The sequence below is a fragment of the Babylonia areolata genome, chromosome 23 (genome assembly GCF_041734735.1).
Source record: "Babylonia areolata isolate BAREFJ2019XMU chromosome 23, ASM4173473v1, whole genome shotgun sequence".
NCBI lineage: Eukaryota > Metazoa > Mollusca > Gastropoda > Neogastropoda > Buccinidae > Babylonia > Babylonia areolata.
This window is the reverse complement of record NC_134898.1, coordinates 12,791,365-12,815,450: the sequence shown is the minus strand read 5'-3', so window position 1 is coordinate 12,815,450 and position 24,086 is coordinate 12,791,365. Positions and strand designations below refer to the sequence as shown.

Below are 24,086 nucleotides of genomic sequence, written 5' to 3'. Positions count from 1 at the left end.
CAATCAAACGCCTCTAAAAACTATAAGCGATTCCTCTGTTGTCTGCTTTTAAAAAGGGCACTTCATACATAAGCAGACAGGAGGTAAAAATAGAAAGGGATGTTACCAGCCACAGCTAGGGGCATTCACTTTGTATGGAATATACAACACTGGCCACAGCTACTTTGACATCTGTCTATCATGGACAGACTGGTATTTTGCACAGGACAGAAATCTGGACTGGTTTGTCATAGTAATGCCTTTTATATAAAACGAATTTGGGGTAATTTTTTTCTATATGTTAATGTTACCTGTTGAAACATTTACAGAAATTGAATGACCTGAGAGAAATTTGTAGAAATCCATTAATGAATTTTGTTTTCTTGTGTAAAGATCATAAATTCTCTAACAAGTCTAAATCTATGACAAATTCAGATCATGGAAATATTGAACAGGATTCTTCTGTTGGTTGGTGTTGTCTATTCAACTATCTGCTTGATTTCTGTTACCAGGGATAGGAATTTCTTAATGTAATTTACAAACATTCAAATTCAAGTTTTCATATCCAGGAGCATTGATCAGAAGTGTTGAACTTTGGATGATATCATTTTGACTGTATTAATTCTGCGGGTCTGCCGGATTTCTGTACCTGTGTATGAATTTTTGGTAATGTAATGCAAAAATATTCATATTAGTCAGTTTTGATATTCATGACCATTGAACTTGGGATTGTATGAATCAACTGTATCAGAAAGTCTGAATCTGTGGTATATTAATATACACTCTCAGTCAAACCCATCCACACACTTGCACACATCAAATAGCACGGGGGAAAATTACACAAACTAAAGTCACATTTATTTAGTCACATAAGCTGTCTTAAGTCCTGATGGCTAAACATGTGAAAGGCAATTTCTAGGATAGCACAACACTGCATTAGATTTTTTTATGAATAAGAGTTCTAAATATTCTTCACTCTAGACCGGAAGAATTTTTCTCTTGCTCACACAACCAATTATTTTGGCATTTTTTTTTTTTAAACTCCAGATTCACTAAAACATTTCAATTTTGAAATAATATATTGAAAGATCTGTATATATCAGTGGAAGCTTTTAAAGGCATAAACCATGGTATATTACAAACAAAAAAAAAAACCCAAAATATAAATACTTTACAAATCATAGTGAGTAACTTTCATGCAACAGGACACTTGCCAACATTCAGGATTCCAATAGCCTTTCATTCATCTTGTCAGGAATTACTGTAACTTTTTTTTTCTGCAAGAAGGAAAAAGAAACGACAGCTTGGAATGCTGTAAAAAGTAGAAAAGACAAAAATATATTTGCACAGAGACTGTTAACAGCATTCTGTCTCTTAGATTTACAATAACTGCCTCATCTTAATGAATTACTTCTCTTCACTCTGTAGATGACTTAGTTTCTAGTGAAAGGGTTATTCTTTGATATAAACTCAAATTTCTGCATCATCTCAGAATTGAATGAAATGCAAATGTCAATCAGGAGAAACTCAAACTTGATATGTAATAGAAGATGCTTATCATCAGCAGCTCTTTTGTCCTCCCCCCATCCCCCACCCCCCACCCCTCAAATCATGGCATTTCAAATTCGAGTTGTAGTAAACTAAAAAGAATAGTAAACCGGCATTCACTTTATTTATTTATATTGGTTGTTTATAACCAAGCAAACCACATTTATTATCATGGATGAGAAACTGTTAATCTGACCAATAAAACCTATAAAAATTGGAAAAGAAAATAATGCACAAGTATTGTTATATTCTAGCATAAGGCTAGAAACAGGCATCTGCTGTTGACCATTCCATCTTTTTTTTTTCTTCCTTCTTTTCTTTTCTTTTTTTTTTGTCAGAGGATTTTTAAAGAAATAAAAATAACCTGAACATAAATGTTTTCATACGAAAGACACACATATATACATAACAACAGGCACAGAGAACCAAAAATTGACTATGGGCTCCTCATGTCAAAGGATAAAAAGAAAAATGTTTTGAAGAATACAACATAGAAAGAGTGTCCAATCAACAAGTCCAAAAAAGACCAAAAATATTCAAGGCTTCTTAGAAAAAAGAAAAGGTAAATGGACCGCCAAGGCAGAAGGTAAAACAGGAAGAGACGACAGAAAGAAAACGGAAAGGGTCAGAAACAAAGTGAAAGTAAAGGGGAAATTCCTTGCACAGAATTTCCAGAAGGAGGGGATACTACTTACAGTGGAAGAGCCTGTGGCACCCGCAGGGGCGTTCACTTTGTACGGAATACAAAACACTGGCCAAAACATGTTCTGGGTCATACACAGCTTTCGTGACCATTTTAATCTACAGTTTTCAAAAGATCATTACATACACTGGTGATACAGTATTACCATTTACCCAACTAAGTTTAATTTCAAAGAATATAGCAATAGCAAGCAATGCAAAATCATTACATTACTGAATGCAGTTATGATCTTGTCTGGAAGAGGTTTTCTCACCTTCTGCTATGTATGAAATGCTAACAGCAAGAACACAGGCGTCTGCAAGTAAAGCAAAGCTTTACATATTGCACAAATCAGCACCATTTACAAAAACTTATATCTATGGGATATACAGCAGTCACATGCTACACACACACACACACTTTTCTCTCTCTTGAAACACACACACACACACACACACACACACACACACACACACACTAATTGAAAAGAACACATTTATCAATTAAAGTATTACCAGTGAGAGATGAAAAAATTGATGCTGACTGGTAACTGTCACTGCATCAAAACATTTTACACTTATTTGTCCAAAGTGGTCAATCCCCCTTCAATTATACTGTTTGGTTAAATTTTTTTTTTTTAGGTCAACAAATTGTACAATAGGACATGAAGTTAACAGTAACAGAGTCAACAGCAACTTCTTAACTAGAATGGAATTGGAATGTCAATCAATGATCTACAGGATTTGCAGTGATTTGCAGAAATGGAAACATCTCTTCTGCCACGTTTTTGCATCACCCTCATCCCTCATACACTTCAGTCTCTGGTCAATGGGGCACCACTGATGACCTTAAAACCAGTTGTCTCCATTTCTCCCTGTTCCTTCTTCTTCTTCTGCGTTCACTCGTTTGCACACGAGTGGGCTTTACGTGTATGACTGTTTTTACCCCGCCATGTAGGCAGCCATACTCCATTTTCGGGGGTGTGCATGCTGGGTATGTTCTTGTTTCCATAACCCACCGAACGCTGACATGGATTACAGGATCTTTAATGTGCGTATTTGATCTTCTGCTTGCATATACACACGAAGGGGGTTCAGGCACTAGCAGGTCTGCACATATGTTGACCTGGGAGATCGTAAAAATCTCCACCCTTCACCCACCAGGCGCCATCACCGTGATTCGAACCCGGGACCCTCAGATTGACAGTCCAACGCTTTAACCACTCGGCTATTGCGCCCGTTGTCTCCCTGTTCCTAACTCTAAGGGTGTCGCTCAGTCTCATGCCCAACAATGTCTTTGCCTGCTTGTCTCTCTCCTCTCTCGCACTGTGTCTTGCAGGACTGCCTTGTGAAGCCCAGCTGATCATAAGATGTGCAGGTACCACTTCGGTTTGTATTTCGTCATTGTGGTTAGGAGGTTGTCGTGAGATCCGATGGTTTGCCTGACTCTCTGTTTCTCACTTTCTCATTGGTGATGTGATCTCTGTAGGAGATCTGAAGAAGTTTTCTGAATTACCTCATCTCTGCATCCTCTTCTGTCAAAGTCCATGCCTCAAAGGGATAGATGAATGAATAAATAAATAAATAAACAAATAAATAAATATCTTCATGTTACTTCAATCCTGTGCCTCAGAGCAAAGCTACATGTTACCAAATGCTTGAAAGAAACTCAAACACATGCTGTACAATTCCTCCCCTATGATCATAGTATCTTACTCTCCAGAAATGTAAATGCAAATGTCCTCACTGCTGCGTAAAAACCTCAACAACAGCACCTTCCAAGTGTCCTTACCCACATTCTGTCCACGTTTGCTACAAAGTTGTCTGGACAGATTCACAAACTTCAGACAACTTGTTAGTGACTTCACAAAACCCTGTTCCACAGATCTAATATCACCCCAGAAACAAAGTATGGTTCACTAAATGGTGGAGGAAAATGCTCAACTGCTAAGTGAAAGCCCACTTGCAGAAAAATGAATGAATTTGGGGTTGCCTGTGCAAATGAGGAAAAGGGACAAGATGTCCATTACAGGCCTCCTGATATATGTAATGCCCCCTGTCAATGTCTATCTCTTCAGGCCTCCTGATATATGTAATGCCCCCTGTCAATGTCTATCTCTTCAGGCCTCCTGATATATGTAATGCCCCCTGTCAATGTCTATCTCCTCAGGCCTCCTGATATATGTAATGCCCCCTGTCAATGTCTATCTCCTGCTTCTCCTGTACTATGTATCTCTTTCTTCTATTGCAAAACTTGGAATTTTTTAAACCAGAGCAGTTTCACACACACACACACACACACACACACAACACTGACCGTCTAACAACATCTTCGACCCTTGACATACCACCTAGTAAAAAAACAAAACAAAAAACAACATTATTTTGGGCTGAAGCCTTCATTATCTGGGAGGTTCTTTCACAAAACTATAAATAAATCAAGACTTTCAAGACTGTTTATTAATCAATAAGATACCATCTGGATGACTTGACAACAGCAGTGAAGTGATGCCAAAGTGACTGGAAATTTTACTTTTACATGTATATGATTAGGGTAGGTAGGCCAAAATGTGAACGATCCAGTCGAATCAACCAGCTCAATGTGTATAATGTACAGATAACAGGTTGCACAATCATCAACTGTAGCTCTTCTGTTTCTGAAGGCTGTCTTCAATTGGTTGCACCAGGAAAGGTTCATCTACTCCTTCTTTTCAACATTTTTTCATCGGTTGAAAAAGCTGGGTTGACTGATGGTAAATGCAGATGGGGAAGTCTAACTGTGCACGATGGCTTTGGGTACATGTGAAGAATCAAACAGAAGCAGGTTTTGAACTCATTAGACATAACAAATTAACATATTATTGGAACATCACACCAGACTGTTGTATTGTTGGTTTTGATCTCACATGCACACACATACACAAACACACATTTAAACACACACACCCCACACAAACACACATTTAAACACACACACCCACACACAAACACACCCTTTTGAGAGCATTTAGTAACAGTGCAGCATTGTTTGCAAATAGACTCATGTCGAAACATCCTATTATCTAATTCCTAACGACACTATTTTGAAGATTCATGTAAAAATTATATTCTGATCTCTCACCAACATGCTTTCTTAAATTCTCCCAGCACTGGTAATGCTCAATTCATTCAACATATCCAATCAAATATTCTGAACTATGCCAAAGTTCAAATCCAACTACTTGCTTCCCTTAATTTTAGGATTTTGGGAGCACAACTGTGAACTTGCTCAGCAGTGGTGCACGATGAGAAGAAAGAGTGCTGGAATAGCAGGAAATAGCTGATGTTTGACTGGTTCTTGGAAATGGACATTCATTACGCTATCAGAACAAGATCAAAGCAGACACTAAATAGTGAAATGCGTGTGGTGAGAATGCTTCGGAGTGTCGCGGTTTCCAATTATACGCTGTTCGCAATTAGGCCTACCTACCATATACACACATACATATATATATATATACATATACTCAAATTAACAGACCAGTTTCACTTATATCTCTGTATCAAATCCAGCTAATAATCTTTTCTTTTTTTTCTAAAATAGCCCAACAATCCCATTGAAACATTTCAGGTAGGATGACTGTGGCTGCATATGCATTAAAGACCGAAGTGCTACATGGGTTAATCTTTCACAATCATAAAAGAAAGAGCCAGTGACAAATACTACTGCAGAAAACACACACACACACACACACACACACACACACACACACACAATTAGTCAGTACAAAGCCAGTGACAAATACTATTGCAGAACATACACACGCATGCACGCACACACACACACATTTAGTCAATACAGTCGTTTATATATTCATGAACTCACTCATCTTTTGATGACTGGGATCATGTTTTGAATGGGGACCAAAAATCAAAAGAAGCTCACTTCTCACCCACAGCAGGTACAGTCCAAAACAAGTACACCAATCCTGTCTATGTCATGGCTTACGTTCTGATCAACATGAATCAATATCAAAGAAAGTTTGCTTGTTTCCATGTCAAAACGAACTCGTCAGCACTTGTGATCTGATCAACAACAAAAACATGAAATAATATAATATCAAAGAAGTTCAGCTTGCTCTCATGTCAAAACAAACTTTCAATCTTCAAAATCACTTTTGTACATAGATCTCTAAATTAACATAACAGCAAAATCATACAAACGCAATATCGATCAACATAAATCTGTGCGTGCGTGTGTGTGTGTGTGTGTGTGTGTGTGTGCATGTGTGTGGGTGTGTGGGGAGGGGTTTGCGGGGGTGGGGGGATATGTGGGGGGTATGTGTGTGTGTGGGCAGAGGGGGTGGGGGGGCATGTGCACGTGGGTGTGCAAGAGAAAGAGATCCAGCAAGAGAGAGAGAGAGAGTGAGAGAGAATGAATGTGTACCCAAGCACAAAATTGTGTTTGTGCAAAAAAAATGTGTAAATATAATACTCTTTGCTGAAGGGGAAAAAAAAACACCCATCATATAAGCACCAAAGGACAAAATGCACATCTGAACATCTGACAGAAGCAGTGAATGCAAACTGCCATAAACAAGGTGTTAAGAAGAGAGACAGAGAGTGTGTGCTTGGTTGCATCCATACATGCATGTGCATTTGTGTGTATGTGTATATCTGTGTGCATGCATGTGCATGTTTATGTGTTTGTGCATGTAAGTTGTAAGTTTCCAAGGAGCATCATTATGGATATTTTGCATATTACTGACAGGGTGTGCCGCAGTAACCTATTAAATGAATGTGTGTGTGTGTGTGTGTGTGTGTGTGTGTGTGTGTGTGTGTGTGTGTGTGTGTGTGTGTGTTGGGAGGGGACAGGGCCTACGGTCTCACAATCAGTGTATAATTCACTTTAAATGTTAACTCTGTGTATTTCATTATTTTCAGATGCCTTTCCATGTATTCTGACAATGTTAGACAGCCAAGTTAAAACTAAATAAATGCTCAAGAACTATAAGAAAAAAATAAGAAAAAAATCTTTGCAACATTACCACCATTTGAAAAATATGTTATATCTTCAAAAGCAAAAAAAAAAAAAAAAAAAAAAAAGAAAGAAAGAAAGAAAAGAAAATTCAGCACAGTGATTTCTGACATGTGCCCAGCAAACATGAAGAAAAAGAACATATCAACCATCAAAAATAACCGGCACAAAACCTGAACGTAAACATGCCTGTTTCACTGTATGCTCGCACTGCTAGGTCGCAGAGCAAACGGCTCTAACTGCTCACTCGGGGGGAGAACTTGGTTCAGACGATCCATGCAGGGAATAATGTCATCCATCGTGGCCTTGACCTTGTTGAGAGTCGTCACCATTTCCGTCACTCGCTGGAACTGGTCCACGTACTTGTGGAATTTTTTCTGACGATCGTTCAGTTTGCCCATCAGGACCTGAATGGTATGGCTTACCTGGGATCAAAAACCAGTCAAGGATACTTCTACTGCTACTACTATAACTACTTTTACTACTACTGCTGCTGCTGCTGCTGTAGCTGCTATGACTACTACTACTTATGATAATAATGGGTTACAATGCACTCTTCCTCCTTGTTACAGGGGCCTAAAGCGTCTACTACAGTCACTATTATTACTACTGCTGCTGCTGCTCTTACTACTACTACTACTATTGCTACTACTACAAAAAATAATAATAATTATGGGTATTTATAATAAACTCTTCCTCCTTTCACAAAGGACCAGAGCCCAAACAATTAACATGGGGGAAAATAATTACAAAAATTAACAAAGGGTGTTTTAATTAATGCACACATGCACAACTGTTTTAGTACAACCGACAGAACTAAAAGAAACAAGATGGAATAAAGTAAACACAAACAACAAGACTCTATCTTTGTTGTGCTCAACAGCATTTTGAAAAGCATAAGAAAAATATAATGATACATATACTCACACATACATAATGTATAAACTGCAGAATCTCAAAAAACATGAGGATTAACAAACTTACACTAACACAGATTAAAAAATATTCTTCAACCTGATACATATGTGAAGATTACTCCACTACTTGAAGACATAAGTTTTGAAATGTAGCATGTCATGTGCCACATGATTTCATCCCATTACTATCTTTCTCGTTTGCGATTTTTTGTGTGCTTGTAACCTTTTTTAAACTCTAATTTTTTCCCTTCTTGTTTGCTTCTTTCTTTCAATAACACATGTGAATCACTACATGGCTAGATTTGAATATAAAAAAAAATACTTGGAAAAAAATTCTCTGCTTCTGTGGCATATATACTGAATCCTTTAAAAGCTCTCTCCTGGCATGCACCTCTCACGCTACCATAGCAGCGATCTTTTACAACATAAATACCCACCTCCTTTATACGTATACACAAGGCGTTTTGATCAAAAGAAACAGCTTCCGAAAGCTGTCGCAGGTGGTCCTGGTAACGCAGACACATCAACAACAGAGTGCGATGATCTAGTTTGTCTATCGCCTCCTGGTCACGAATATTGATGGCGACATTCAGTGAGTTTCTCATGATCGGCAGAAAGGAGGGTATCGTGTTCAGTTTGGTCAGTTCCGGGTCTGGGTCTTTGATGAGGTTTGATCCGTCAGCCACGACCACGATGTCGTGTTTGGGAGACGTTCCTGCCTCTCCACCACGGTCTGATTTCACCTGTAGGGTTTGCTGCCGCATCTTGTGTGGTCTGGGTGACTGACGTGGAGAATCTGTATTACGGGAAAAGTGAAATTACATACTAACTCTTTAACTCTCTGTCCAAGTGCATTGCAGATCGTCACACAACAACAATAGTAACAACAACAACAATGTTTATAGTAATTGCACAGGTGACAATAATAATAATCATCACCATTTTCATCATCATCAAAGCAGTAACATTATCATGCTTCTGTCAATATAACTGTTGATATATTGTTATTATCACCACCATCATCATCATCATTCTTAGAATAATAAGTTAATGGTTGGTACTTTTGACACTTTTTACTCTGCTGAGTTTACTTGCAGGTTGAAAACAGTTGAAAAGCAAAAGAAAGAAATTCCTTGTTCTGCATTTACAATATTTCTATTGATAAATAACAAAAATATTACAGCTGCTGAAGTGAAGTAGATAACACCTTGCACTGCTATGTGGGAGATCATGGGTTTGAATCCAATCAGAGGAAAATAACTAGGATTTTTTTTTACCCTGTGTAACTTTCTTTGGCTGATGCTTCACTGTATGACTGGCTACTGTATGAAATTCATTCGCACGCACACACACACACACACACACACACACACATATAATATATATTACATAATATATATATACAATATCTGTTTCAACCTTCAAAACTACAAACTCTTCAAACATATTCCTGAACTTTACAATATGGTCTTTATGATATGATGGCTGGCTGTGTAGTGTTTGTGACTGTGTTTTATTGATCTATGAATGTGTATGGCTGTGTCCTTATGCTTATATGTGTGTGTCACTGTGTCTTCATTCTTTAAGGTGTTTTCACTTTTAGAGATATTAGATGTGTAATGCCGTGTGTGTGTGTGTGTGTGTGTGTGTGTGTGTGTGTGTGTGTGTGTGTGTGTGAATGTATCCAATGTCATGCACTTTTGTCTGCTTTATTTGTTAGTTAACTTTTTTTTCTCACAATAAGACCTTAGACTATTAAAGCAACACTAATGACCAAAAGCAACACTAATGACCAAAGTAATGAACCGTGGAAATGTTTCACTCATAGCAGAATAAAAACTAAAGTTAGTACTGCCGAAGAATTTCGCGATATCATTGTGGGGTACGTGTATTATGTGCGTAAACATTACGTAATCATTGTGCTTACCTGAATCAATGGGCTTGCTGATGGAATACTGAGTGTATGGAATTTCCTCGTCTCTCTGCGATCTCAGATTGCTTCCCGGTGCTCCTGCTGGTAGCGTGCTCTGGTCTGAACCCATTCCGACTGACGACGACCAGTTTGTGTGGTTAGTTGTCAGATGCTGCACCCAATAAAGTTTAGTTATCTTCCTTGGTGAAAACAGTGCGAAACACACGAAATGAAAATTACGTCGTGATTTAATGGCATGACACCTTAGCATTCAGACCAGCACATCGTTCTAAAGACGTGCTATAATCAGGTTGATAGTAAACTGTGACAGATGCCTGATTTGAATGAGTTTGCAAAAGCCAAGTAATATGTCAGGGTTCGATTTGCAACATCTTCTGAGGCAAAAGAACTGACTTCGAATCCACAAGGCAAAGTACGAAAATCAAATTGAACGAAAGCGAATCCTCAAACAGAAAATTCGTTGAATAGTTTGTTTACCACATGTTGCTTCCGGTGCCAACGAGAGAAGGCCGACCACCTCTGTTGGTTATGTTATAAAATACTGCCAGGTGTATCAACCTGGAATGCAAATATGAATTCTGACAAAAGGAGAAGAGCCAGAGTGCAAGGTGGCTGGGCCGCACCTTCAAAGAACGTGCGGTCAGACAAGCACAAACCGAAGGCAGAACCAGAGCCTGCATGGTTGGCAAGAAACGTAGACCAGCCCACACAGAGAAAGTTCGTTTATGAGCAACCAGAAGAGGTCCGTATTTAATCCACCTTTGTACTTTGCATATGTAGCGTTTTTGTCCAACACTTTGTTTATATCACATGTTGACATCAGCTTACAGCTGGACCAACCATTTCCCACAATACACACACATGGGTGTGGCCAACACCATCACAACATCCTCCACTCCCACCCTTATCACACAACATCCTCCACTCCCACCCTTATCACCCTCAAACAAGGAAAACATATGTCAAGACAAAGAAATGGCATATGAAGATGTGATTTAAACTCGCATCTAGTCACTTGTCTAAAAATGTGTATGTGTTAATGTGATTATTTAGTGTGTGCGTTACTATCTAATAACTTTGGCAGGTTGCCGGCGACTTGGTCCCAACCATTGCTTGTAAACAAATGGAAAGTACCCAGTTCCTTGATTACTGAGGGAAGTCACAGAAGTCAAAGCTTGCACATCGCGATCAATGTCGTCAAGTGTTACGTCTCCCATTCTTTTGAAATAAATTGTTTTTACAAGTCTAATTTGAGTGATTTTTCACTGGTCGGCCACATCTTGTATTGAAGGTGTTGGTGCATGAAGCCCTCACATTTTCTGGTAGTGAAGAGTGGGTTTTGCTTTCATCTTGATCCTCATCTGACTCTGGATCTGGTTTGTATATAAGTAGTGGTTCCTTGACGTGAACATCAATTTAAAAGAAAAATTTACTGAATTTGATGAGTGATTTACAGAACATGTAAAAGAAAACATATATGTATCCCACAAATAAAAGGAGACCGATATTGAAGGGGACATAAAAAAAAGGCTGTGAGGCCTAGGCAGTCAAATGCCAGTCCCTACACTACTACTACTACTACTATACTACTGCTACTATAAGTTGTATAACACAAATGTTCGGGGTGAGTCACATTGGTTGATGGGGTCTGGTTCAGCCTCAGGAAGCGTTGATTTCTTCCATAGGTCCAGCCATCAGGTGTCCTAATCTGGTAGGACCTCAGTGTTTTGTTTTGTTTGGTGACAGCTGCTGGTTGCCATTTTTCACTTTCTGACAACTGAACAAAAACTTTGTCACCAGATTTTAGTGCTGGTAAAAGGCATGTTGAATGAACATAATATTTCTTCTGTCTTTCCTGCATTTGGTGTTTCCGGTCAATCACTTTCTCAGGTTCAACAGTTGTTGGTTTCAGTTGGTGTTTTGTTGCTGGCAGGACAGAACAAAGCTGGCAGCCCATCAGAAGTTTAGCAGGGGAAGCTAGATTGTCAATGGGCATTTTCCTGTATTCAAGGAGAGCAAGCAGTGGTTGACTTCCTTCTGCTTTGGACTTGTTCAGTATGTTTTTTGCCATTTGTACTGTTTTTTGTGCGAGCCCATTTGATTGAGGATGTTCGGGGTGTGAAGCTATATGGCAGAAATCCCAGGTTGATGCAAAGTTAGCAAACTCTGAAGATGCGAACTGTGATCCATTGTTGCTGATGAGGGTTTCTGGTATGCCATGGCGTGCAAATGTGCTGACAATTTCCGTATGACAGATGAAGATGTTGTCGTGTTCAGTTCATTAACTTCGAAGAACCGACTGTAATAGTCAACAGTCACTATGAAATTTCTTCTGTTCAAGGAGAAAAGGTCAGTGGCAACTTTCTCCCATAGTCTGGAGGGGGTTGAATGGGGCATGAGGGGTTCTTTTGGGTTAGATGGCTTGAAAGTGGAACAGGTGGGAAAAACAGAAACCATGTTGCGTATTTCTGCTGTCATTCATAGCCAGAAAAGAATTTCTCTTGCACGTTGAATGGATTTTTCTGTGCCAGAATGTCTGGTGTGGATTTTCTGTAGCATTTCTGACCTTAGTGGTTTCAGAATGACAGTTTTCTCCCCTTTGCATATGGGACATATACTTAATCTTCCTTGAATTCAGACCAAGCACAAGTTAGAACAAATTAAAGAACCCCGGAAATGTTGGTTTAAAAAAATGTGTTCTCTTCTTCTTTGTCATCAAAGCAGGAAAGGGTAGCATGGCATGGACCCCTACATTGCAGTGCCTCTTGGTGCTCCTTGTGATGGGGTTAGATTAGTGATAGGTCTAAAAATGTGTATGTGTTTATGTGATTATTTAGTGTGTGCGTTTTTATCTAATAACTTTGGTAGGTTGCCGGCTACTTGCCTCCAACCGTTGCTTGTAAACAAATTAAGGGAAAGTACCCAGTTCCTTAATTACTAATGGAAGTCACAGTGGTCAAAGATTGCACATCGCGATCAATGTTGTCAAGTGTTACAACTTGTATATTGCATATGGCAAGAGAGTCTCTGCATATGTGTATGTCAGTGTGTGTGTGTTTGATTGTAGCATGTGGCACTGCTAGATTTTAGGCAGGCTTATTCCAAGTGCATGTTTGCTCACTTTGCCATTAATTTATATTGTTTCAGGAATTAAAAGTAAAGCCAGAAGAAATGGTGATCACGTAAGTTGCAGAAAACAATTGATTTACATAGTTTTTAAATGATGTTTGATAGATGTCAGTCTTCATTGGATATATTTGTTTAAATACTGCATATGTGTATTAATAGTCTGGCGATCTGTGGTGAAATGTTGACGGAGTGGTCTATGTCACTGGAATTCCCATGGTTTATAATTATATGGATGAATATGATTGCAATTGTGCCTACTTCTCTGGTTTTGGGTTGTTGTTTTTTCAGGTTCTGCAGGATCAGTGTTTAGTCTTTCAGCCCTGGTATGACACTGTGTGGTCAGCTAGGCTATAACACTATAAGCAATAAAGATAGACAAAGCATGGTTCTGTTTCATTCTCTCTCTTTAACTTTCATGTCTGTTGTCTGTCTCTGTCTCAGCTTTCTTTCACTCAGAATCCTCTGCTAACTTCTTTTCTTTTTTTTTCAATTTAATTTTGAGCAATATTCTTCAAAGTGGTGATCATGCTAGATGTGTATATCATATTAATCATTAATGCTAATATAGTGATTGTAACAATGAGTAAAATATTCATGACTTGTTATACACATTTATGTATTATAATCATAAGCTGTGTAGGTTACCTTCTGTCAACCATGTCATGTGCAGAAAACCAGGACTGTATGACATAAGCTTGGAACCTTCAGGTGTTTCTAGGTAAGAGTATTTTATTATTTTATTTCCTTTCTTCCTTTTTTTTTTTTTTTTTTTTTTTTTTTTTTTTTCTTTGAGTAAAATAAATGTATATCTGTTTCATTCTGTTTTATGTTTTTAAACTTCCAGCAAAATGATATGTTATCAGTAATATTATTTTCTTTGGGTTGGTATGGGGAGGTGGTGAGCTGTTCATACAATGATTTTCTTTTGAAAGAAATTATTTTTTTAAATGTCATATTATTTTCATCTCATTTTATTTTTATTAGTATTATCATTATTATCATTGTTGTTATTATAATTACTTTTGAATTATTAATTATTAGATCTATTCATTTTATTATTTAAACTTTCTCTTTTTTAGATACAGGGGGAAGGGACTGTGAAACTTGAAAGAGCAAAGGCTGCGACAGTGGCAGCAGTCATGCAAGATACAGCTATACAGTCCCATGATATTTAAACACAGATTTCTCTGTGAACCAACAAAAAACAAAAAAAGAAGTTGACTAACTGGGAGATAACTTGTTACATTTACAGCAAATATGCAGCACAGAAGATCATGTTCTTTTCTTCTTCATCTTTTTTTTTGTTTGTTTGTTTTTTTTGTTTTTTTGTATGTTTTGATTGCTGTTTCTTGGGACTCTCACTGTATAACATCATATCTTTGTCAACACAGACTACGCTTTTTCCCAAACTTTCTGGACCCTCAGGAAGCTTCCACCTTGTTTGAGCAGCTGTTCCACAACATACCTTGGCGCCAGAGGTCCGTGATCATTCAGGGTGCCTCCTACCTCATGCCTCGCCTCACCGCGTGGTTCGGAGAACAGCCCTATTCGTACTCTGGGGTCACACATGATGCCAACCTGCAGGTAACTTTCGTTCGTTTTGCGATGATTGGGGTCATGGTTTTGTAAGGTTGAAATGGCTTTGGAATGTTGATTGATATCGATACTATGGACAGGTATAACACCTATCATCAGTCAGAGGCCAAGATCTAAGCAAAAGTACAAAGATAGAGTTATTTGTGCAGCAGGATGCCTAACTGGGTAAAGACGACTGAGAGCTGCCTTAACCCATTCAACACTGGAGAGTTTACAGCCACGGCACGCTTCCATGACATGTTGATGTTGAAAAAAAATGCAGAAAATATACTTTTATCCTCAAAATTATGTGTGGACACATCTGGAAATATTGTAGAAGTTGATTCCATTTTCTTGCAGTTTATGCATATGTAGGAAAAATGTTTTGATGAGACAAATTTTGATGCCAGAGCAGTGCTTGGGTATGGGGCTCTGTGAGTTAAGGCAGTCTTCATTCGATTCCTGTCTTATTCAGTCAAGCCACAGTCACACACACTCACACCCATGCACATGGGTTGTTGTTTTTTGGTATTAGAGTGGATTTTTCTACAGAATTTTGCCAGGGACAATTCTCTTGTTGCTGTGGGTTCTTTTGTGTGCATTAATTGTGTGCTGCACATTGGACCTCAGTTTATCGTCTTATCCTAGTAACTTCAAGCTTGAAGATCTGGGGTGGAAAAGATTCATTGTTGTAAGGATTTGTCATTGGTCTTTTTTGTTTTGTTTATTTTTTTGTTTGTTTCATTTTGGACAGATAAACTAGGGTAGTGCTTCTTGGCTTTAGCTTTCCCTAGATTTCATTTCTTCTTTTTTGTTTTTTGTTTCATCATTTCCATCGTTCTGAAAATATCCTTTTTGACTTTGTACATGTGTTCCAGTGGCCATCTGAAATCCAGGAGCTCAGAGACCGTCTTGAAGAGATAACAGGGACACGGTTCAACTCTCTGCTGTGTAACTTTTACCGAGATGGCCATGACAGTATCGACTGGCATGCTGACGATGAGCCCTCCCTGGGCACAAACCCCACCGTCGCCTCGCTGTCATTCGGTGACACAAGGATGTTTGAGCTGCGGAAGAAGTTGCCTGTGTGTTTTGCTTTTTTTGTAATTTCATTTGATCATCCTGTTGTTTTATACATGTTTGTTTGTCAGCAGGTCGCTTTGTCATCTGTGCCTTTCACTCACTATATTTTTTTCTTCTTTTTTATGCTTTTTAAAGTCAGTTGAATCATCGTTTTGTCAGTATACCGTGCAGCTTAATCAGGTGTTATCATTGTTATATTCTCACACATGTAACATTGTTGTACTATCCCAGCGTTATTGTGTGTCTCTTGAAAATGTTTTGGAATTTACAGGCCTATTTTATGTTTAATGTGTACTGTTGCATTGTAATACATGAGGTTTTTGGCATTAGAATTGTTTCCCCCTCTAATTTTATTACATTTTTTGTTCATTAAGAATAACTGAATTCCTTGAAAATGTGCTGCACACGAGACCTCAGTTTATTGTCTCATCTGACTGACAAGTAACCAAAATCAACGTCTTGTGGAAAGGGAATGAAAGATTTTTAAAAAATCTGGTCCATACATGGGACTTGAGCTCATTGACGCTTACTTCCAAATTTGGTGCTTTACCACTAAGCCACCCCTCCTTTCATACCACTCTTAAGTTCATGAAAGACTCAGAGTAAGCTCACTGTTATGCTGATGAAAGGCCTAGAGAACACACTGTGACACACAGCCTGTTATGTTGGCAGGGCCCGTCCCCAGATTACAGCTGCAGCCAGGCGTGTCGAATACCCCTGACCAGTGGAACCTTGCTGATCATGGAGGGAGCGACACAGGCTGACTGGCAGGTAGGTGGTTCCACACTGTACCATTTGCGGTGTAAATTTTAAATGAATATACCCCCCTCGACTGGTGAAACACCTTGGTGAAATGAGATCAGTTTGGCACAAGTTTGAAGCGGAGTTACTACTTTTTGTGTACTTATCAATGGTGTCATTGATTTTGTTGTTCAAAATGCAGTGCAGTCCCCAGAGGAAGAAGTCCAAACATAGAGTGGTGACCGACATCCTGACCTAATTTGTATCTGTATTTCTTTTTGTCACAACAGATTTCTCTGTGTGAAATTCTGGTTGCTCTCCCCAGGGAGAGCGCGTTGCTACTCTGCAGCATCACCCATTATTTTGTATTTTTTTCTGCGTGCAGTTTTATTTGTTTTTCCTATCAAAGTGGATTTTACTACAGAATTTTGCCAGGAACAACCCTTTTGTTGCCGTGAGTTCTTTTACGTGCACTAACTGCATGCTTCACACGGGACCTCAGTTTATCGTCTCATCCGAATGACTAGCGTCCAGACCACCACTCAAGGTCTAGTGGAGGAGGAGAAAATATCGGCGGCTGAGCTGTGATTTGAACCAGTGTGCTCAGATTCTCTCGCTTCCTAGGCGGATGCATTACCTCTAGGCCAGCACTCCACTAGGATGGTGGTGGTGACAGCCCTTCACTGACATGCATACTGGACTACTCATCCGCAACAGTCAGGGACCTAAAACTTTTTTGTTTCCCCCACTTACCATGCAGTAAGGTTCTCTCTTTTTTCTTTTTTTTTTATCTAGGTCATGCTGCAAACCCCAATCCATTTTCTTTTCATGTCAACTTTTTGATTCATTTTTCTCTTAGTGTGTTGATGTGTTGCCTGTGGTAATCTGTTACTGCATTGCTTGTAACTGTTCAGTGTACTCATATTGGACTGTGAGGAAGCAATGGTTGGAGGTACAAGTTGTGAATGCAGTTGTAAGTTGAGTTTAATTACACATACTTAACCGTGACCCAACTAGTGCAGACTCCGGCAGGGGTCTGACATTCCTGCCTGTGCAAACTACTATCCGCCTATGCGGAGAAAATGAAACTACGGCAATTGTAAGTTGAGTTTAATGACCTATGTTGGCTGACACCCTCAAGGTCAAGTTGTTCAAGATTTGGGTCGTGGTTTGTTAGAGGTTGTGTTGTTTGAGGGGCGAGTCCTGTGTTGCGATAGACAAACAGGAGCTATTTAATGTGTCAGCTCTGTTTAATGTGCTATTCTTTAAACACTTGAATTAAGACAAGTACAGAGTTGTAGGGTGTGTTTGATTTTGTTATTGTTTTTTTTGTGTGTGGTTTTTTGACTCACTTGTGTAAACAAAGTGAGTCTATGTTTTAACCCGGTGTTCGGTTGTCTGTGTGTGTGTGTGTGTGTGTGTGTCCGTGGTAAACTTTAACATTGACATTTTCTCTGCAAATACTTTGTCAGTTGACACCAAATTAGGCATAAAAATAGGAAAAATTCAGTTCTTTCCAGTCATCTTGTTTAAAACAATATTGCACCTCTGGGATGGGCACAAAAAATTTTTTTTTAAATGAAGCCTAATTACATGCAAACTGCATTTACTGTTATATTTATATTTTTTGTATTCTCTAAACTTGGCACTTTGATCTGATATTCTGACCCAACAACAAGAGCAGTCATTATTATCATTTTTTGTTCAAACAGGAACTTCTTTTGCTAAGCATGGAAGTTTTATTTATTTTGCAAACGTTTTGGTGCAGATAGTAAAAATGCTAGGGGACTTAATTTGCTTTAACCTTCACCGTACTTTGTGGGTCTGACAGACCCATTTTTGCCTTAAAAAATGCCTTTAAAATATATTTGGTGTCCGATTAATTTGAAATTTCATGACTTTTGTTGTCACAACATATGCATCATTTTAGTAAATTAATGTACACTTTAACTGATTAGTTAATCAGTTACGTAATTGTGAAAATTTTTACCTGCATTCCTACGTTGTGGGTCTTACAGACCCATACTCCCCAAAGAAGAGAAAACACTAAGTACCCTTATTCGTAATTCGTGGGTCTCTCAGACCCATACTCGCAAAAGAAGGGAACAAACCAATAATCCCTTTGTACTACGTGGAACGAAGTCATTGTGCGTACGTGACTGATGACACATAGGCTACCTCACTGCTTCTGTAGTTGGCTGGCACTTCTGTAGTTGGCTGGCACATCGCATCCGGCTCTCACGGAGAACACAACAGTACAGCAGGCTACCGGTGTCATTGCCTCAGGCAAGTTATATTTTGATGATTATCAAGTTTATTAATTGCCATCAAGTTAGCTTGCCATCTGTTCGATACTTTAGGTCGATTCCAACATCGCCATCTCTGAAGGCATCAGTAAGCATTGCAGAGAACATGAGGCTGAACAGCGTTGGAGCCAGGACGCAGCCTTGCTTGACACCATTTGTGACAGCAAAAGGAGCAGATGTTTCGCCATTGTCCTGGACTCGAGCCTGCATGCCTTCATGGAATTGGCTGACCAAGGAAATAAATTTCCGAGGGCATCCGTACTTTTTTTTTTTTTTTTTTTTTTTTTTTTTTGCTGCCCCATCATCTGCGCCATTTCAGTGGCATTACTCCCACGCCGCTCATTTAGATTCCCCCATACACGGCCACACCCGGTTCGTCCGTCGCAGTCCCAGCGTCGGCAGTCCACAGGGAACCATCGATGTTAGGTCGCCTGGAGGCCACACACCAGAGGAGACCCTGCACTGCTGCTGAGTCACTTCAGTGGTGTTCAGTGGTGCCTGTTCTGTTTTAACGTACTTAGGACACCACCTACTAAGCCCCCTACTAACGACAATAATGGCTTAGTCGCGGAGCCAGACTGAGCGAGCGTCTCTCCCAGAGTGGAGACCGCCACCACGACTCTCAAACAACAGCCCCCCCATGAATCTGCTGACACTGACGACATTGACAGGACTCACCCAAAGCACGGAAGTGGAGGGGTATCGAAACTGAGGTCACCATGAGAGCAGGGCATGAAAGGCCACAGACTTTGAGACTATTTTGTTTATATTGATGACGATGAAGGGGGAGGAGGATGACGATGATGATGACGATGTTGCTATGGAGGTCCATTTTGGTTTGGGACTGCGTGACAAGGCTGTACTCTACGCTTCCTGTCATAATGATATCCCAGCGTTAACCAGGCCCGAGAGATACAGACACTTGCAGTGTTGGTCAGGTAATTAGAGCAACACACCCAAAGACGCATCCTTGAAGTGGATGACACTCGACTGTGTGGTCCCAGTCTCCCCATTTAAGCCCACAGCACACTCAACTCTGGGTAGGAGCCGGCCACGGGCCGAAAAACCCACCTCCGCTGGGATTCGAACCCGCGTCCTCCCAGCCGTCAGTCCGCGACGCTAACCACTTCGCCACGGCGGCTGGTAGGGCATCCGTACTTGGCCATGATCTTCCACAGTCCCTCTCTACTCACGGTGTCGAAGGCCTTGGTGAGGTCGACATAGGTGGAGAACAGAGCAGCATTTTGCTCCTGACATTTCTCTTGCAGCTGCCTTGCAGCAAACACCATGTTGGTGGTTCCGCGCTCTTTCCGGAATCCACATTGGCTCTCAGGCAAATGACCTTGGTCAAGGTGTGCTGTGAGGCGGTTTAGTAGGATCCTGGCAAGTATCTTGCCTGCGATGGAGAGCAAGGAAATGCCCCGATGGTTATCACAGGCTTGCCGGTTCCCCTTTCGCTTGTACAAGTGAATGATAGATGCATCTTTGAAATCCTGGGGGATCATCTCTTCTTTCCACATGAGTGAGTACAGCTGATGGAGCTTCTCAGTCAGCACAGTGCCTCCATCGTTGTAGACCTCTGCTGGTATGGAGTCTGAGCCAGGTGCTTTGCCACTGGATAGCAGATGGATTGCTTTCTGGGTCTCAAGAGGTGTTGGCGGATCGTCCAGTGTTTCGTTGATGGGGACTTGTGGGAGACGGTCTATGGCTTCATCATTTATGAAGGAAGGGCGATTTAAGACACTGTTGAAGTGCTCAGCCCAGCGTTCGATAATTTTCTCCTCGGTGATCAAGGTATTCCCATCTGCACTGAGGAGGGGGGATGATCCTGAGGATGTGGGGCCGTAGACTTCTTTTAAGGCATCATAGAACCTCTTCATATCGTGCCTGTCAGCATATCCCTGGATCTCATCAGCTTTGTCACTCAGCCACTTATCCTGCATCTGGCGTAACTTTTGCTGAACAGTCCTGCGGATGGCATCGTACGCATCCTTTTTTTGATGTGGACTTTGGGTTGCTGAGGTAGGCTTGATGCAGACGGCGTTTCTCATCCAGAAGCTGCTTGATTTCATCACAGTTTTCATCAAACCAGTCTTTGTGCTTTCTGGTCATGGGTCCCAGGGTCTCTGAAGCTGTACTATAGATCAGCTCACGCAGGGTCCTCCAGTCAGACTCCACATTCTGGTTGTCCAGAGAGGCGGATTCCAGACGATCTTCCAGCAGCTCCACAAAGGACTGTTTGATGGTGATGTTTTTCAGCTTAGCGATGTTAAGCCGTTTTGGAGCCTTCTGGCCTTGGGGGCGTCTCTTGGGCTGGATTCGAATAGTCAGCTTCGAGACTACAAGGCGATGGTCTGTCCAACACTCGGCGCCGCACATGGTCTTTGTTACACGTACATCTTGCCTATCCCTTTTCCTGACGATGACATATATATATGTGTGTGTGTGTGTGTGTGTGTGTGCGTGCGTGCGTGCGTGCGTGCGTGCGTGCGCGTGCGTGCGTGTGTGTGTGTGTGTGTGTGTACACCCGCACATTCCAATATTCCGTTGCTCCTACAGTACACATGCAAACACACACATACCTCATCCTCTACACACACACGAACACACACATATGCGCGCGCGCACAGAGCTCTCCTGACGTGTATACTTACACGCTCGCGCACGCACACAAATACACACACACACACACACACACACACACACAAATATATATATATATATATATATATATATATACAGAGGCTGCCACACATACACACACACACATACAGAGGCTGCCACACACAGACACACAGACACAGACACACACATACAGAGGCTGCTATTGATTGGCCGGAGGAGGGGTGGGAAAAGATCTGATGACAGGAACGTGTTGCTCAGTCTGTTGAAGTTGGAAAAGCCCACATTAATTTGTATGGGTCTGTCAGACCCACGATGTATGAATAGGGGGTAAGCTCTGGATTCCTTCTTTAGCGAGTGTGGGTCTGTGAGACCCACTAAATATGGATAAGTGGGAAAATAACCAAGTACGGTGAAGGTTAAACTGATCTTTCTCATCTTAAACATTACATTTTGAAATTATACTCAATACAAAAAAAAAGCTTGGATTTTTTTTTTTTTTTTTTTTTTTTTTTTTAAGTGTATCACACGTGAGTCTTGAAGGCCTTGCCTTTCTTGTTTTTTTGATTTTTTTCAATAAACAATTTTTTAACATTTTATGTCAAACAACTATATGCTTTCATACTTTTTTTTAGTCTCATTGGGAATACGTATTAATGCACAATATGTACCTTGCATCAGGCGGATGTTTCTCTTCTGTACTATTTTTTTTCTGTCCATAATGTTTTGTTTTTTGTTTTTTTTCCTTTGTCTTTCCTTTGTTTCATTTATCATATGTTTGGACTTGGTTTTAAATAATTAAACGCAAGATACTTTCAGATTTAGAATTCAGTAAAATATGTGTCTGTTTATCTGTTGCAAATAGTGAATACTTTTAGTTTTGTTTTCTTTCAAATGTTGGCTTAAAGTTTGATCTCTAATCTAGTTTGAAAAAGTTTCTGTTTAGTGGGACGGAGGGGAGGGGGAGGGAGCAAGGTCAATGAGAAGTATGTAGGTTGTTACTGTATGTCTGCTGATGATGGTATCTGCATTCTTGTTTATGTGAATGAGAGTTGAACCAGCTTAACGATATGCCTACTATGACAATGTTAAACATTGTTGTGTTGTAATCTCTTGCAGCATCGTGTGCCAAAGGAATATCATGACAGAGGACCTCGCATAAACCTGACTTTCAGAGTCATCTACCCTGAGAAAACATGATTGATCAGAAAGAACAGATTTTGCAATTTTAGGATGAGTTTATTCATTACTTTACATTGTCAGTGTAAAAAAAAAACCCAACTAATTATGCGAATCTTTTGTTGTTATAAAATCATGTCCATTTGCTGCAACAGTATTCAAATATAGAAAAATGTTTCTTGTGGGTTTTTTGTTTTTTGTTTTTTTTCTTCTAACAACATGTAACATTTGTTTTGTACAGATACAGATAATAAGTGAAACTGATTAACAAAGATTATTGGTGAATGTCCATCATGAAAACAGTACCTGTGATACACTGACAGTGATTGTTTTTGAAATAAGATCTCCACTAGAAAAAAAAAATGGATACAGATTTTTTTTTTTTTTTTTTTTTTTTTAAATATTCAGTTCTCTTTGAACGAGCCTTTTAAAAGTACTTTTCAGTTGAACCTTTTATTGGAAACCACTCCCCAACCGCTCTCCCAAACATTGTACAGTGGTTTGGGTTTTTTTGTTTCTTTTTACTTTTACAGGGGTGTAAAGAGTTGTTGTTTTAGTTTTGTAAATAAAAGCTTTGTTTTGTCTGAAGAGGTTTTTTTTTCTTTCAAAGAAAGAAAAAAAGATAAGAAAGTAAAAATTGCAGGATAATTTGATTAGGTAAGTAGGTTCATGTTGTGCCTAACAATAGAATGATGTGTTGGGAATGTAACTGTGAAATGTATTTGTGCTTGTTTGTCACCGGGTTCTCTCCCTGTGAGTCTTTCTCATTGTGTGCTTCTGTGCACATGCATGAGTGTGTGTATGTGTGGGTGGGTGAGTTTGTGTGTGTGTGTGTGTGTGTGTTTGTTGTAACTGGTAGTTACAGTACTGAGAATTTCCTATTGTTGGTTTTTTTTGTAACATAAATTTATGTACATTTGCAGCTTTAGAATTTTATTTTTCTTTCTTAAAAGTTTATAAAGTGGAATTATAAAACTTAAGAAGACGTTGATAAAGTAAGTTTGGAGTTTTGATGGTTTCTTTGAATTAAGATTTCTGTCATTTTAGCCAACAAGTTTACTAACATGTTGTACAAAACTTGAAATAAAGACAGAAGCAGTCTTATGTTGATTTTTCTGTTCTTTGTTAAGGTCTTTGTTCTTCCATTGATTTTTAGTGTTGTCATTTTCTCCTTTGAACAAACTACCACTGTGAGTGTAGTGATCAACGACAGAAAATAATGGATGAATGAAGGGTCAGTTTGAAGTTTTGCTGACTAAAAGTAATTAGAAACAAAATGTCTCAATCAATACATATCATTTCAAGAAAAAAGCATTTGCCATCGGCTGTCGGCAATCTGCACTCTATCTGTGCACACATTTTTTCTTCTGGGATGC

The 24,086-nt window shown here is 39.6% G+C and overlaps 2 protein-coding genes across 2 annotated transcripts; one reads left to right on the top strand and one right to left on the bottom strand.

The window, feature by feature from the left end:
- Positions 1 to 816: 816 nt before the first annotated feature.
- Positions 817 to 10,443, bottom strand: LOC143298014 (BLOC-1-related complex subunit 5-like). Its single transcript, XM_076610666.1, has 4 exons — positions 10,070 to 10,443; positions 8,580 to 8,938; positions 4,381 to 7,650; positions 817 to 4,242 (listed from the first exon to the last, which is right to left on the bottom strand). The coding sequence occupies exons 1-3, from the start codon at positions 10,323 to 10,325 to the stop codon at positions 7,420 to 7,422; spliced, it is 846 nt and encodes a 281-aa protein (XP_076466781.1). The 5' UTR covers positions 10,326 to 10,443; the 3' UTR covers positions 817 to 4,242; positions 4,381 to 7,419.
- A 120-nt stretch (positions 10,444 to 10,563) lies between these two features.
- LOC143298161 (alpha-ketoglutarate-dependent dioxygenase alkB homolog 3-like) lies at positions 10,564 to 23,811 on the top strand. Its single transcript, XM_076610903.1, has 7 exons — positions 10,564 to 10,817; positions 13,223 to 13,257; positions 13,875 to 13,922; positions 14,596 to 14,788; positions 15,658 to 15,864; positions 16,535 to 16,633; positions 22,651 to 23,811. Exons 1-7 carry the CDS (start codon positions 10,647 to 10,649, stop codon positions 22,729 to 22,731), a joined length of 834 nt encoding a protein of 277 aa, XP_076467018.1. The 5' UTR covers positions 10,564 to 10,646; the 3' UTR covers positions 22,732 to 23,811.
- The last annotated feature ends 275 nt before the right edge of the window (positions 23,812 to 24,086 follow it).